Source organism: Castor canadensis, chromosome 8, assembly GCF_047511655.1.
Source record: "Castor canadensis chromosome 8, mCasCan1.hap1v2, whole genome shotgun sequence".
Lineage (NCBI taxonomy): Eukaryota > Metazoa > Chordata > Mammalia > Rodentia > Castoridae > Castor > Castor canadensis.
In genome coordinates, this window is record NC_133393.1 from 24,113,149 (window position 1) to 24,125,491 (window position 12,343).

At 50.3% G+C, this 12,343-nt stretch overlaps 2 protein-coding genes across 8 annotated transcripts; one reads left to right on the plus strand and one right to left on the minus strand.

The window, feature by feature from the left end:
- The first annotated feature begins 1,102 nt into the window (after positions 1–1,102).
- Positions 1,103–8,731, plus strand: Agpat1 (1-acylglycerol-3-phosphate O-acyltransferase 1). 2 transcript variants are annotated; one of them, XM_020169725.2, is made up of 7 exons: positions 1,103–1,399; positions 5,561–5,769; positions 5,994–6,127; positions 6,442–6,617; positions 6,750–6,845; positions 6,959–7,031; positions 7,532–8,731. In XM_020169725.2, exons 2-7 carry the CDS (start codon positions 5,570–5,572, stop codon positions 7,714–7,716), a joined length of 864 nt encoding a protein of 287 aa, XP_020025314.1. In that variant the 5' UTR covers positions 1,103–1,399; positions 5,561–5,569; the 3' UTR covers positions 7,717–8,731. The 2 variants fall into 2 exon arrangements, with proteins under 2 accessions (XP_020025314.1, XP_073938632.1); XM_074082531.1 differs by lacking the exon at positions 1,103–1,399 and adding an exon at positions 1,529–4,598.
- Positions 8,435–12,191, minus strand: Egfl8 (EGF like domain multiple 8). Of its 6 annotated transcripts, none has more exons than XM_020169724.2 (8): positions 10,711–12,191; positions 10,377–10,499; positions 10,167–10,276; positions 9,974–10,069; positions 9,715–9,885; positions 9,540–9,622; positions 9,303–9,456; positions 8,435–9,023 (listed from the first exon to the last, which is right to left on the minus strand). In XM_020169724.2, the coding sequence occupies exons 1-8, from the start codon at positions 10,809–10,811 to the stop codon at positions 8,974–8,976; spliced, it is 888 nt and encodes a 295-aa protein (XP_020025313.1). In that variant the 5' UTR covers positions 10,812–12,191; the 3' UTR covers positions 8,435–8,973. The 6 variants fall into 6 exon arrangements, with proteins under 6 accessions (XP_020025313.1, XP_073938619.1, XP_073938620.1 ...); XM_074082518.1 differs by having other exon boundaries at positions 9,334–9,456; positions 10,167–10,294; XM_074082519.1 differs by having other exon boundaries at positions 10,167–10,294.
- Positions 12,192–12,343: the final 152 nt, after the last annotated feature.

Genomic DNA, 12,343 nt, shown 5'->3' on the forward strand with positions numbered 1-12,343 from the left:
CCTTGATAAAGGTCCCATGTGATTCAAGAATCGGGAAAGACGACTGGTGGAGTGGCCCAAGCGGTAAGGACGCCTGCCTAGCAAGCGTGAGGACTCGAGTTCGAATCCCAGTACACAACAAAAAGAATTGGGAAAGCTAAGAAGTTGGGAGCCGCATAGGGGAAGCAGGGGTTTAGAAGGCTTGAGGAGGTTTAGAGAATAAGGTGTTGAAAGGCAGAGATGGAGAACAAGGAGATGGAATGATCCTGAGACCAAAGCAAGAACTGGAGCTCTGAACACATGGCTACAAAATTAAGGAGGCATGCTCATCTCAGAGGAATCAGCATTCTTCCTCACTTTCCCCCCAGAAACTAATGCCTTAATGCCCAGTTACATCAGAAGAAGAGATGCGTTCCGCTTCTATGTTGGGGGGAGATGTTGTCTTAGCTTGGGCAAGTAAAGACAACTTATCTCAGTACTGAGATAAGTACTGAGATAACAAGCATGGAAAAGAAATGAACCTGGAAAGAGCCAGGGAGTACCCCTCCTCTTTAAAGCCAGAGAGGGTGGGTAGAGGAGGGAGCTGGACTGCTGGGAGATGATGGGAGGAGGGGGACAAAGAGCAGAGACTAGACCAGAAGGCTGGAAGGCAAAGGTGCGGAGAGATGGAGACCTGAAGAGAAAAAGATAAGAGGTGAACTTAGCGCTTCGAATATAGTAGGTGCTTGTTAAATGTTTGTAATGGAATGGGGGAACAGGAAAAGGGGTCTTCGGGAAGAGTTGGAGTTTGAGGGACTAAGCACAGATACAGAAGTTAGAGAGGGAAAAAAAACCAGAGAAACAAAGTAAAAGTGACAATAAGAGGAGAGCTGCTGGGGAATGAAGGAAAGGAATGCGCCGAAAGAGGAATACATCAACAAGGGATTCAGAGCGTGTGTGCTGAAAGAATAAAAGGGGGTGGAGAAAAAAGATGCAGCTGGAGACAAGCAAAGCCCAGGGAGCTCTCTTGGGGCGAAGCTAGCGAGAGAATAGATGTGGGGAGGAGATGCCGGGTTTTCTAAGAGGGGATTGGCAAGTGAGGCCGCCCATCACCGCCTCCCACTTCCTGGCCAGCCCCGGAAGCTAGCAGGCGTTGGGGAGGGGTGGGGGAGATAGCGGCAGCAGCAGCCCCAGCCCTGAGAGATAGCAGGAAGGGAGGGAGGGAGGGTGCTGGGGGGATAACCCCCCACCATTCCTGCAGCTATGGGCCCAACCTCGCGCTCCCACCTCCCCTCCATCGGCAGGGGCTAGGACACCCCTAAATCCTGTCGCCCCCTTGGCACCGACACCCCGACAGAGAGAGACACAGCCAGCCGCCACCACCGCTGCCGCAGCCTGGCTGGAGAGGGGGCCAGCCCCCCAGGCCCCCCACCCCACTGAGGTGTGGGCGGGAAAGGGGGAGGAGGGAGGAGGGTGTGAGAGGGACGTGGATGAAGGGATGGGAGAGATGGGCTGGGAGGGCCGACTGGGGAGAGGGTTGCTGGGGAAAGGAGAGGGGCCTAAGCGGAAGAATGGAAGAGACATGGGTGGGAAGAGAGATGGAAACTCTGAATTTGGGACGGGGGTGTGGACAGGGAATTCCCTACTCATTCCCCAATTCCTTTTTTTACCCTTTGGCCCCACATGACTTTTGGGGGGTGATGAGGAGAGAAGGCCAGCAAAATTGCTTCCTAGGAATGCCCTCAGGCACTTCTGATTCCCTGTAGGCACAGAACCTTATTTCTGTGGCCTTCCACACTGCTAGACCCGTACTGACACAAAAATACCTTGTGGTGTTGGAGGTGTTTCTACGTTGACTCTGTTTCGTTGACATGTTTAATGGCTTATGTGCAGCTAGATTGTCCCTGTGCTATCCATAGGGTATAGAGAAATGTTTGATTTTCTGTCAGAATTGCCCATTGTCATATATTGTGTTCATGTCTCATCCACTTTTAACATGTTCAAGTACCGAATGTGTGTAGTTTTTAAATATTGCACTTATTATGTGGTTCCATACTACCTACATGTTTTATGCTTTTGCATGTGAAGGTGATATATCTTATTTTTTTTTAACTTACACGTTATGTCCATGGTTCTGCCATAACTGGGAGTCTTCATATATGAACTCTCATGGTTTAGTGGAGTAGCACACACTTATGTTGTGATTGGATTAGCTTGATTTCCTAGTTTTGATTCTCACTGCACATGTGTGTGCCTCTTCTCTTGATGGATGCACTGATTAACACATCCATAGTGTGGGCGCGCTTCTGGTTACACCAACCATGTATTTCATAAATTTATTGTCGGTATATTTTGAAAGCTCTATGCTCATTAACCTATTTGGCATTCCATTTTGTTTATTAATCCTTAGCTCCTTATCTGTTTCTGTCTAGAGAGGATGTCTTAATATCAAATATTAGAGAAGGTAACTTGGTCTCCAGGTCTCTCAAAGGGCCATTTTTTTTTTTTTGATGGGATTTGAACTCAGGCTATGTGCTTGCTAGGCAGTCACTCTACCACTTGTGCCACACCCCTCACCCTTTTTGTTTTTAGTTATTTTTCAAATAGGGGTAGGCCTCAGCCAAAATGTACCACTATGCCTGGCTTGTTGCTTGAAATGGGATCTTGCTAACTTTTTCCCGGGGCTATCCTTGAACTGTGAACCTCTGGAGTAGCAGGGATTACTTAGTAGCTGGGATTATAGACGTGTACCACCACACCCAATTCTCAAAGAGTCATTCTTACATGCTTTACCTTGCTGACCTCAACCTCTTTCTTCATACAAATTCTCTGTTGGCTGTATATCATCATGCATATCAGAGTCAGCCCTGCTGTAAACTCTCTTCATCCATATTTATGGACATTATGCTCCCCTCTTTGCCTGGCTCATACAGATTCTACTCTGTATGTTTCTCTTGTATATAAGATAAGATTATATCATGATTGTCATTCTTGTCTTCACCGTGACCATGTATATGTGTGTGTGTGTGTGTGTGTGTGTGTGTGTGTGTGTGTGTGTGTGTGTTTTCAGAATACCTTAGTGTTATGGCTTAGCACGTTCAATACCTTTTCAGTGACTTTTCATAACTAACATTCTATGAGAAGGTTCTGATTCATGATCAGAACCACTACCTTGAACTGTGTCCGAACCCAGCACTGAAAGAAAAAGAGAACCACTATCTGTGGCGTCTGACATTAATTGTAGGTACCTAACAGCCCTATAATCTGTTCAGCAAGTGTTTATTGAGCAGCTATTCTACTTTCTATATCGCCTTTGGAGATAAGACAGAATCCCTGTCTTCAAGCTGCTTACAACCTAAGGGAAAAGAAAACAGCAATGAGCAGGTACATATAGTGTGCTGTCTATATCAAGCCCGAGTGCACATCAGACTTACCTGGCAGGCATGTTAAAGTACAGATTATTTGGCCCAATGCCCAGAGCTCTTGATTCAGTATATCTGGGGTGAGGTCCAAGAATTTGCATTTCTATACTTTGAGAGGCACTGATCAAGAAGAAATTGTAATGAGAGCACAGGCCTCGAAGGGTTCAGGAAGACATCCAAAAGGTGGCTGTGTGAGGCAAGAGAAGAGGCAGAAAGGGCATTCCAAAAGGAACTGTTCAAGGCACAGAATCATGAAAGATCGAGGTGCAGCTGAGGAAGTAAATCAGTTGGGAACAAAAAAGACTTTTGTTGGCATGTGGTCAAAGATGTAAACAGAAGTTAACTTGTCAAGAAGGGCCTTAGGCAAAACAGAAAAATGTTCAGATTTAAGTTATAGAAGCATCTCTGGTTGCCATGTGGAAGATGAGTGGAGAGAAAGAGTTAGCAGACTACAGCATGTAGCCCAGGGGAGAAATGATGTTGTTCTGAACTTGCAGGGCAGTGGGATGGAGCAGTTTAGAAAGCCTACTTTTCCAGCTATTTCCTACATAGCCTCCTACCTTTGAGCACAGCTCTTCCTGTTCTAGGAAGGGAGTGCCTTTGACCTAGATGGAAGTAACAGGTATTTGCCTGAACACCCTTTTTGTCAACTGTAACCCTCCCTCCAGCAGTGGGACAGAGGCAGAAGGACCTAGAAGACAGGTTCTATATGCTTGCTTCTCTTCTTTCCTGAGGAAGGTGATATGATGTCCCCTTTACTCTCCACCCTCCTTTTTTCACTTAGGGGTGCCTTTCACACCACTTAGCTGCCCACGTTGCTTCTGTGCAGGTAGAAGGGAGGAAAGAGGGTGTTGGGATTCGTTTGCCTGTCTGAGGAAGCAGGAAGTCTCTGGGGATTGAAGAGGCTGCCTGGGGGGAGAGGGATTTTTCTAGGTATACATTTACATTCCTTTATTTGTCCCTGAGTGTGATGATGAATTTGCATATGTGTGTGTGAGCCTGCCAGTCTTTATATGACTGTATCTGTATCAGTGACATGAGCTTTTTTCTTATCACTCATCCCTCAGTGTTTGTCTGTGGGTGGTTTGTCATTGTATCTGATTTGTATTGTGTGTATGTGTGTGTATACACACAGGTGATGGCATAACTGAGTGCTCAAGAATGCGGACTGCTTAGGTTTAATGTAGAAACCACAGCTTAGGATCAGTGTGACCTCAGGTAAGTTTTTTAACCTCTCTAGGCCTATTTTCTATAAAATGTAAATAATAATGGCACTTTATAGATTATTGTGTGGATATGTGTTAACATAGTATTTATACTAACACAGTCCAACAGAAGTATATTGTAAGCCACATGTATAAGTTTTAATTTTCTGATAACCTCATTTAAAAGATATAAAGAGATGCCAAGCTGGGTGCCAGTGCTCAGGCCTGTAATCCTAGTTACTTGGGAGGATGAGATAGGGGAGGATCATGGCTCTAGGCTAGCCCAGGCAGATAGTTTGTGAGACCCCAGAGCAAAATGGACTGCAGGTGTGACTAGTAATAAAGTGCCTGCTTTACAAGCACAAAGCCCTGAATTCAACCATAGTCCCACAAAAAAAAGAAAAAGATACAAAGAAAACAGTGAAATTACTTTAAATAATATGCTTTTAATGAACCCAATATATTTCAAAGAAAATATAAATAATTATTAATAGGATATTTTACTTTTTTCTCATCCAAAGTCTGTAGAATCTGATGTATATTTTACTTTTCCAGCACCTCTCAATTTGAACTAGCCACATTTCAGGTGCTAAGGAACACATGTGGCTGGTGGCCACAGTATTGGACAGTGCAGGTATAGATTATTACAAAATCCTTTCCAGCTACAAGTATTAGCTGTCATTATTGGTTTTTTTATTTTTTACTTATCTGTGAGTTTCAGATATCCATATCTTGAGTCTCTTATCTCTGAATGTATCCAGAGCCCTCAAGGGGGAGGCAGGGAAGGTAGAGACAACTGTCCTAAACTCCCCATCCTAGCCAGGCTTCCTGAGAAGGTTTCTGTGAGAGCCCAGGCTCCATTCTGTGTCTTTGGCCTTTGTCCTCAGAGCACTTCCTATCCCTGTCTGGTGGGCCTTGCTCACCTGACCTCCCCCTCCCCTCCAGAAACCAGGTCCTTCACCTTATCCCTTGCAGGTGGCCAGAATGGAGCTGTGGCCCGGGGCATGGACGGTGCTGCTGTTGTTGCTTCTACTGCTGCTCTTCCTGCTGCCTGCCCTATGGTTCTACAGCCCCAGTGCCAAGTACTTCTTCAAGATGGCCTTCTACAACGGTTGGATCCTCTTCTTGGCTGTGCTCGCCATCCCTGTGTGTGCCGTACGAGGACGCAACGTTGAGAACATGAAGTGAGAGGCAAGGGGTAGTGGGTGATAAGGGAAGCTAAGGGTGAGAAATGTGAAGGGTAGATTTGCAAATAATATCTTGTGTCTTAAAGAGACTGAGCGAGTCTAGGGGTAAGGAAGGGGGAAAGGATTACAAAGGTGATAGAAAGTCAGTAGGGTAGAAGGAACTGAGGCATGCAGGTGGACATGAGTGGATCCCACTAGGCCTCCTTGCTGTGACCCCACAGGATTTTGCGTCTAATGCTGCTCCACATCAAATACCTGTACGGGATCCGAGTGGAGGTGCGAGGGGCTCACCACTTCCCTCCATCACAGCCCTACGTCGTAGTCTCCAACCACCAGAGCTCCCTCGACCTGCTTGGTGAGACCCTACCAAACGGCACACATTCCCTAGCCATGCCTTCCCTCATGGCACCTTCCCCAGAACCTGCTCATCTAGAGGTCGTCAACTCACTGGCATGTTTTGCCCCCTCACTCCCTCCTCAGGCCTTCTTTCCCTGGGGCAGATCTGCCCTCATAAGCAGGATACATAGACCTTTAGTCACCCGTGCTTTCACTTGGTACTCCTTTAACCCCAGTCCCTAGTAGTGTGGGTAATGACCTAGGTGAGTGCACTGCCTGCTGTAACACCCTACTTGAACCCTAATCCTTACCCCATGCCCACCTGTGCCCAAGGGATGATGGAGGTATTGCCAGGCCGATGTGTGCCCATTGCCAAACGTGAGCTACTGTGGGCCGGCTCTGCTGGACTGGCATGCTGGCTGGCAGGAGTCATCTTCATCGACCGGAAGCGCACTGGGGATGCCATCAGTGTCATGTCTGAGGTCGCCCAGACCCTGCTCACTCAGGACGTGAGTCATCCTGGGGGAAATGGGGGCTTAGGGAGCTAGGGAGTAGAATAGTTGTAACCTAGGACCTATGGGCCTCATTACTACATTGCTTCCACAATGACTCCTCCCTATGTGTGTGTCTTTCTTCCCCAGGTGAGAGTCTGGGTTTTTCCTGAGGGAACAAGAAACCACAATGGCTCTATGCTGCCCTTTAAACGTGGCGCCTTCCATCTTGCAGTACAGGCCCAGGTGATTACTACTTCCCCTTCTGCTGTTCAGTGCTTAGCCCCCAATCTTCCTGTTTAGGCAGAGACTTGGACTCAGAAGAACCTGTGGACTGATTTGCTTTACCCTTCCCCTAGGTTCCCATTGTCCCCATAGTCATGTCCTCCTATCAAGACTTCTACTGCAAGAAGGAGCGCCGCTTCACTTCGGGTGAGTGCTCTGAGGAGGTTTGGGGGATGGGGAGTGGCCAGAATGGCCATGGGAGAAGGGCTGGGGGGCATCCCTGGGAGGCAGGGGGATCATTCAGTGCCAGAACCCTGAGACATCCATGTGACCATCTAGTCTGACTCCATACCAGGCAATAAGTCCATATTAAACACCCACTGTATACTGCCAAATGGGCAGTACTTGGTCTCTCCAAGAGGGGCTTTTAGGATCTAGCAGGAAAGGTAAGGCCTGTATGTGCAAAGTTGTAATGAATAACACTTGGCAGTAAATACTAAACCCAGACAATGGGGTCTGCAGGGGTGATGGGGAGGTATCTGGACTGGGGTTTGGGGAGGGCTTTGTACAAGTGGAGGGGTGGTTGTCTAGGCTTAGGGAAGAGACTTTAGACTGAGGAAAGGAGTAGCAAGATTTCTGTGAAGCTGGGCCCCACCTATGGGCAGAGACCTGGGAGTACAAGCCATGATGGTGCTCCTCATCACCAGGACGATGTCAGGTGCGGGTGCTGCCCCCAGTGCCCACAGAAGGGCTGACACCAGATGACGTCCCAGCTCTGGCTGACAGAGTCCGGCACTCCATGCTCACCATTTTCCGGGAAATCTCCACTGACGGCCGGGGTGGTGGTGACTGTCTGAAGAAGCCTGGGGGGGTGGTTGAGGCCAGGCTCTGAGCTCTCCTCCCATCAGTCCTGATCGTCCTCCCCATACCTACCAACCTAGTGGCCCTGAAGCAGGACCAAGCCCTCTTCCTCAGTGCCCTTCTTCCCACTTATTCTCCTCTTTGGAATCTTCAACTTCTGAAGTAAATGTGGATACAGTGTCACTCCCTGTCCCTTTCCTGGCCCCACCCATGGACTGTCCTGCCTGGGTGCAGTCTCTACTCTGATCCCCACTTCCTGCCATCTTGTTTGTGGGACAGTTTCCTCCCCTTGAGTGGCTCATCCTACACCAGAGTGGGATTCATTCCATCCCATCCCCAGTGGACTCTTCCTTTGCAGTCTTCTCTCCCTCTCCATCCCACATTGACCAGTGGACTCATCCGTTCTGTGGAACAATTCACTCCCCACTCCCAAGTCCATGGATTCAGTGGGCTCATCCGTTCATGAGGACTCCACTCTGTGGCTGGAAGCTGAAACCTGGAACACTCCTCCCAGGCTCATCCTGGGAACTTCCTTTGGCACCTTCACCCCTCTCCTGGAGACCCCTCAGTGGGGGCAGACTTTTCTAACTCTGAGGTCTCATCTCTGCCCTTGCCCAAATGCCTAGGGTTGAGCACATTCTTGGATGCCAGTTTGGTCTCCACATTTCTGTCCCTGTGGTACAGTTCTTTAGCGGTCCTGACCAGATCCCACTCCAGCCCCCTGTACCATCCTAATCAGACATGGGGGGAGAGGCAGACAACAGGCACTGCAATCACTGCTCTCTGGGAAGTTGGGGAAAGGAACTGGCAGGGAGAGGAGGGCATTTAATTTATTTCTCTTTCTTTTGACCTCCCCACCCTCTCTAAACCAGTTTCCTCACAGTGGCATTGGCTGTTCCCTGCCTCCCACTCCAGATCTATTCCCCCAACCCAGGAGGTAGGCTGGGAGCAGAAGGAGAGGGTGGGACCCAGTTTTTTGTGGCTGGTTTTTATTAATTATCTGGATAACATCAAGTGACTGAGAATAAAGAGAAAGAGAGATCTGGGAGGTTTTTTTTTTGCTGTTTTTGTTAAGGAATTGAAGAAGCAGTCCTTGTCCAGGCAACCTGACCCAGTGAGATCAGGAAGACCAAGAGAGCCCACCTTCCCCCTTTCTTCAGCTCTCCACTCTCCAAAGGTTTCATGTCTCATTCCTCCTTGGCCAATAGCCTTATCTGCAGCTTACAGTTGGTCAATCCCAGAGGATTAGTACATGCAGTTTCTGTATAAATTAGGGGGTAGAGGCTCCTTATTGATGATGATTGAGGCCAGGGCCCAGGCTGTTCTTCTCACAGGAGCCTGATTAATGACAAGGAGATGGGGAGATAGGGTGGCTGTGGTCTGTGGATGATCACCTTCTGGGGATCATCCACAGACCACCATCCAACAATAAGTGGGACTACTGGGCTGGGCACAGGGTATCAGAAGAGAAGGAGCGTAAAATGGAGACAGCAGGTGTGTAGAGAGTAAGCATCCAGGAGGGGATTCTAGAATTAAGGAATACCACATTGCAGAGTCTTTGGAAGAGCTGGGGGCAGTCTTTGGGAGTGGGAGTTAGGTAGGAGGAACAGGACTCACAGGCACCCAGCCTCTCCTCCAGCAGTAGCACCTGGTCGCTGAGAGATTCGATCCTCTCACCCCGGCCCCACAGCTCAGCCACCTGTTCTGGCTGCAGCTCTTCAGGTGGCATGGGCAGCACCCCTCGGACCCAGGCCCCAGCCTGAGCAGCCCACTGCAAAGGAAGAGATAACCTCAAGATGTTGACAACCTGGCCTTCCTCACCCTGTAGGCTAGGCCCTAGGTGCTCCAGCTCACCTGTTCCAGCCTCTCCAGCCGCCCTCTCAGCTCTTTAATCTCCATCGCCTGCCTTAGGGCATATTCATGTTCTGCTTCCCGAACTAGAGACAAAGATAGGGAGAAAGTGATAAATTGACCAATGTCTTGGCTCTTGCTCCTGGCCCGAGGCCCTCTACCTGCAGCCCATACTCACTGGCCACACTGAGGATGCTGGCACTAGTTGGGGGTTCTGAAGACCCCTCTGCACAAGTGTGCTCATCAGGGCCCAGCATCAAGCCACGGGGACAGCCACAGGTGAAGCTGCCTGCTGTGTTGAGACAACGGTGCGAACAGAGGGTAACACTGGCCCTACACTCATCCACATCTAGTTACACAAAAGAGGAGGAGGGTGAGAGATGGTAAGGTGGGGAGGCCCAGTGCCACCTCCTGGAGGGGAGGGTGAGCCAACTCACCCACATGACAGTGCCTCCCTCCCCAGCCAGGGGCGCACTGGCATTGATCAGGCCCAACACAGACGCCTCCATTCAGACAAGGCTTGAGGCAGATGGCTGTAAGGAGAGAAAAGGGTTCAGACCTAAACCAAAGGCCCAACTCCCTTGCACCCCTGAGCATGCTTCCCATAAGTCTTGGGAGATCCCACCTCACCTTCACAGGTAAGTGCCCCCGGGTGTCGCTTCTTCCAGCCCTGGCAGCACACAGTGTGGGTCTGCTGCACCTCTCGTCTCACCTCCCGCCACGCCACACGGTATGTGGTCCTGGAACATAGTGCCAGGCTAAGGACCTGGGTTTGGGTTCTGGCCAAGGCTCTTGGTGTCCTTTTGAGAGACTCCAGAGTTCCAGGTCCCCATCCCTTACCTGTAGGTGCTGCAGATGCGCCTTCCAGCACACAGAGTCAGGTAGGGCTTGTACACAGGTTGACTATAGGACTCATTGTAGTGGAGTGGTACCATGAGTGTCTGCTTGGAGCAGACACCTTGCCTGCATCCATGCCAGAGAAGGTAAGAGACTGAGTGTGCCAGGCTGTGGGGAGCCAGGAGTCCCACAGTGGCCACTGAGGCCTCTTCCCTGGAGGTGATAGACTCTCACCCTCATTCTAAACTTTCAGCCCTGTTTTGCATCTCAAGAAGCCCCACCCCCAGCAGCAGGCTCCCATGCAGACCTCACCCAGGCCCACCCCCTCTGTTATCACCTCTCTTTGAAGGTTCCACCCTTGGCCCCCTCTCCTGACATCAGTAGCAGGAGGAATGAAAGTCCGCCTAAGAGAGTGCACAGCTCAGCCCTGGACCCCATGATTCTCCAGACTCTGTGGGCTGCAGGCAAGAAGTAGTTAAGGGATACCCTTCCTCTCTTATTAGCTGCTCCAGCCCCAGCCCCTCCTGAAGCAGTCTGCTAGTGCCCGCTTTTACAGACTAGCCACCAGGATTGTCTACACTTTGTGTTCCTTTAGCTGACCCGTCTTTAACATATCATGATTTATTCAGCATCAGCCAAGTTCACACCCTAGCACTCTCACTCTACCACCCCTCTAGCCCATCTGCCCCCAGTGCCCTGTTCCACCTGGAGGGACACAAGACAGGCTTAACCCTCCCCTCATGACCCTCTTTAACATGCTCTCTTAGAACCTAAGTTTCATACTTCAAAACCCAAGAAAGGAACCCTCACACCTTACACACAAGCCCAAGACCTGGAACTTCCATACCTTAAACACATTTCTGTTACCCTCACATACTCAAGCCACCACATGCACCCTGGACGAATCCTTCACTCAGACAATGCCCCCCCACCCAACTCACCCACCTCAAGGCTCTACATGACTCCCGTTTTTCCCATTGACATTCTCTCCCCACCTGCCTTCCCCTTCCCTCCTTCCCACCTGGCTTCTCTCCAGAGAGAATTCAGTCAGTCCAGCCTCAGCAGCTGCAGCTCAGACTGGTGGGTGGGCCTCTGGGCTGGGAAGGAGGAGGGGCTGGGCCAGACAGAGGCCTCCCATTCCTGCCCCCTCCCACAAGCCTCCTCCTTAGCTCTAGCCTGGTTAAGTCCCACTGCCCTCACCCACACTCTAGCAAAGGGCTGACTAGAAGAATCTTCCAGCCCTTGAAGGCCCCCACACTAGGGACTCCCCAAATCAACCACAGCTCCTGGCTCTAACACTACCCCTGCAATCCAACACACACTGTGAGAGAGACCAAGTTGGCAGGGCACAAAGCACGGTTAAGTCATGAGGGAAGAGGCAAGATCAGCTAAGGGAAAAAGAGTAAGGCGTCACAAAAGGGCAGGGGGTGGGGGGAGGTCAACCCAAGCCACCAAGGGGAAAATTGCCCCCACCTCTTGATGACATTTGTTAGGACTTGGGGGATACAGAGTTGAGTCAGCCACCACCCCCCATGCCAGAGCAGACAGGGCACTATTGTCTTGGCCCAAATTCCTTCTTTCAAGGAAAAGGAGGCTCATTGTGTAGCCCCTCACCCAGCTCTGGCCTACAAAGATCGAAAAGGAGCGCAACAAATGCCCACCCTGACCCTCAGCCCCCTCGTCTAGCCTGGGGGTGGCAAGCGCATTCTACCCATGAGGCTGAGCCCCAAACCACTGGAGCCCCTGGGCTCAGCCCCTAATCCTAGGCTGGGACAGGAAGAGAATTGTCTTCAGCAGGAAAGAACCCGCAGAGAATCAGGAACCCACACAGAATGGGCATTGAGAGAACGGAAACACCAAGGGGGTCTCCACCCCAGATCAGGCATCCTGGCACCCAGGCCCCAGGCTCTCCATCCCCACCCTCCTTGGGAAACCCAGGTTCCCTTCTCCTGGAAATGAGCCAAGCCACA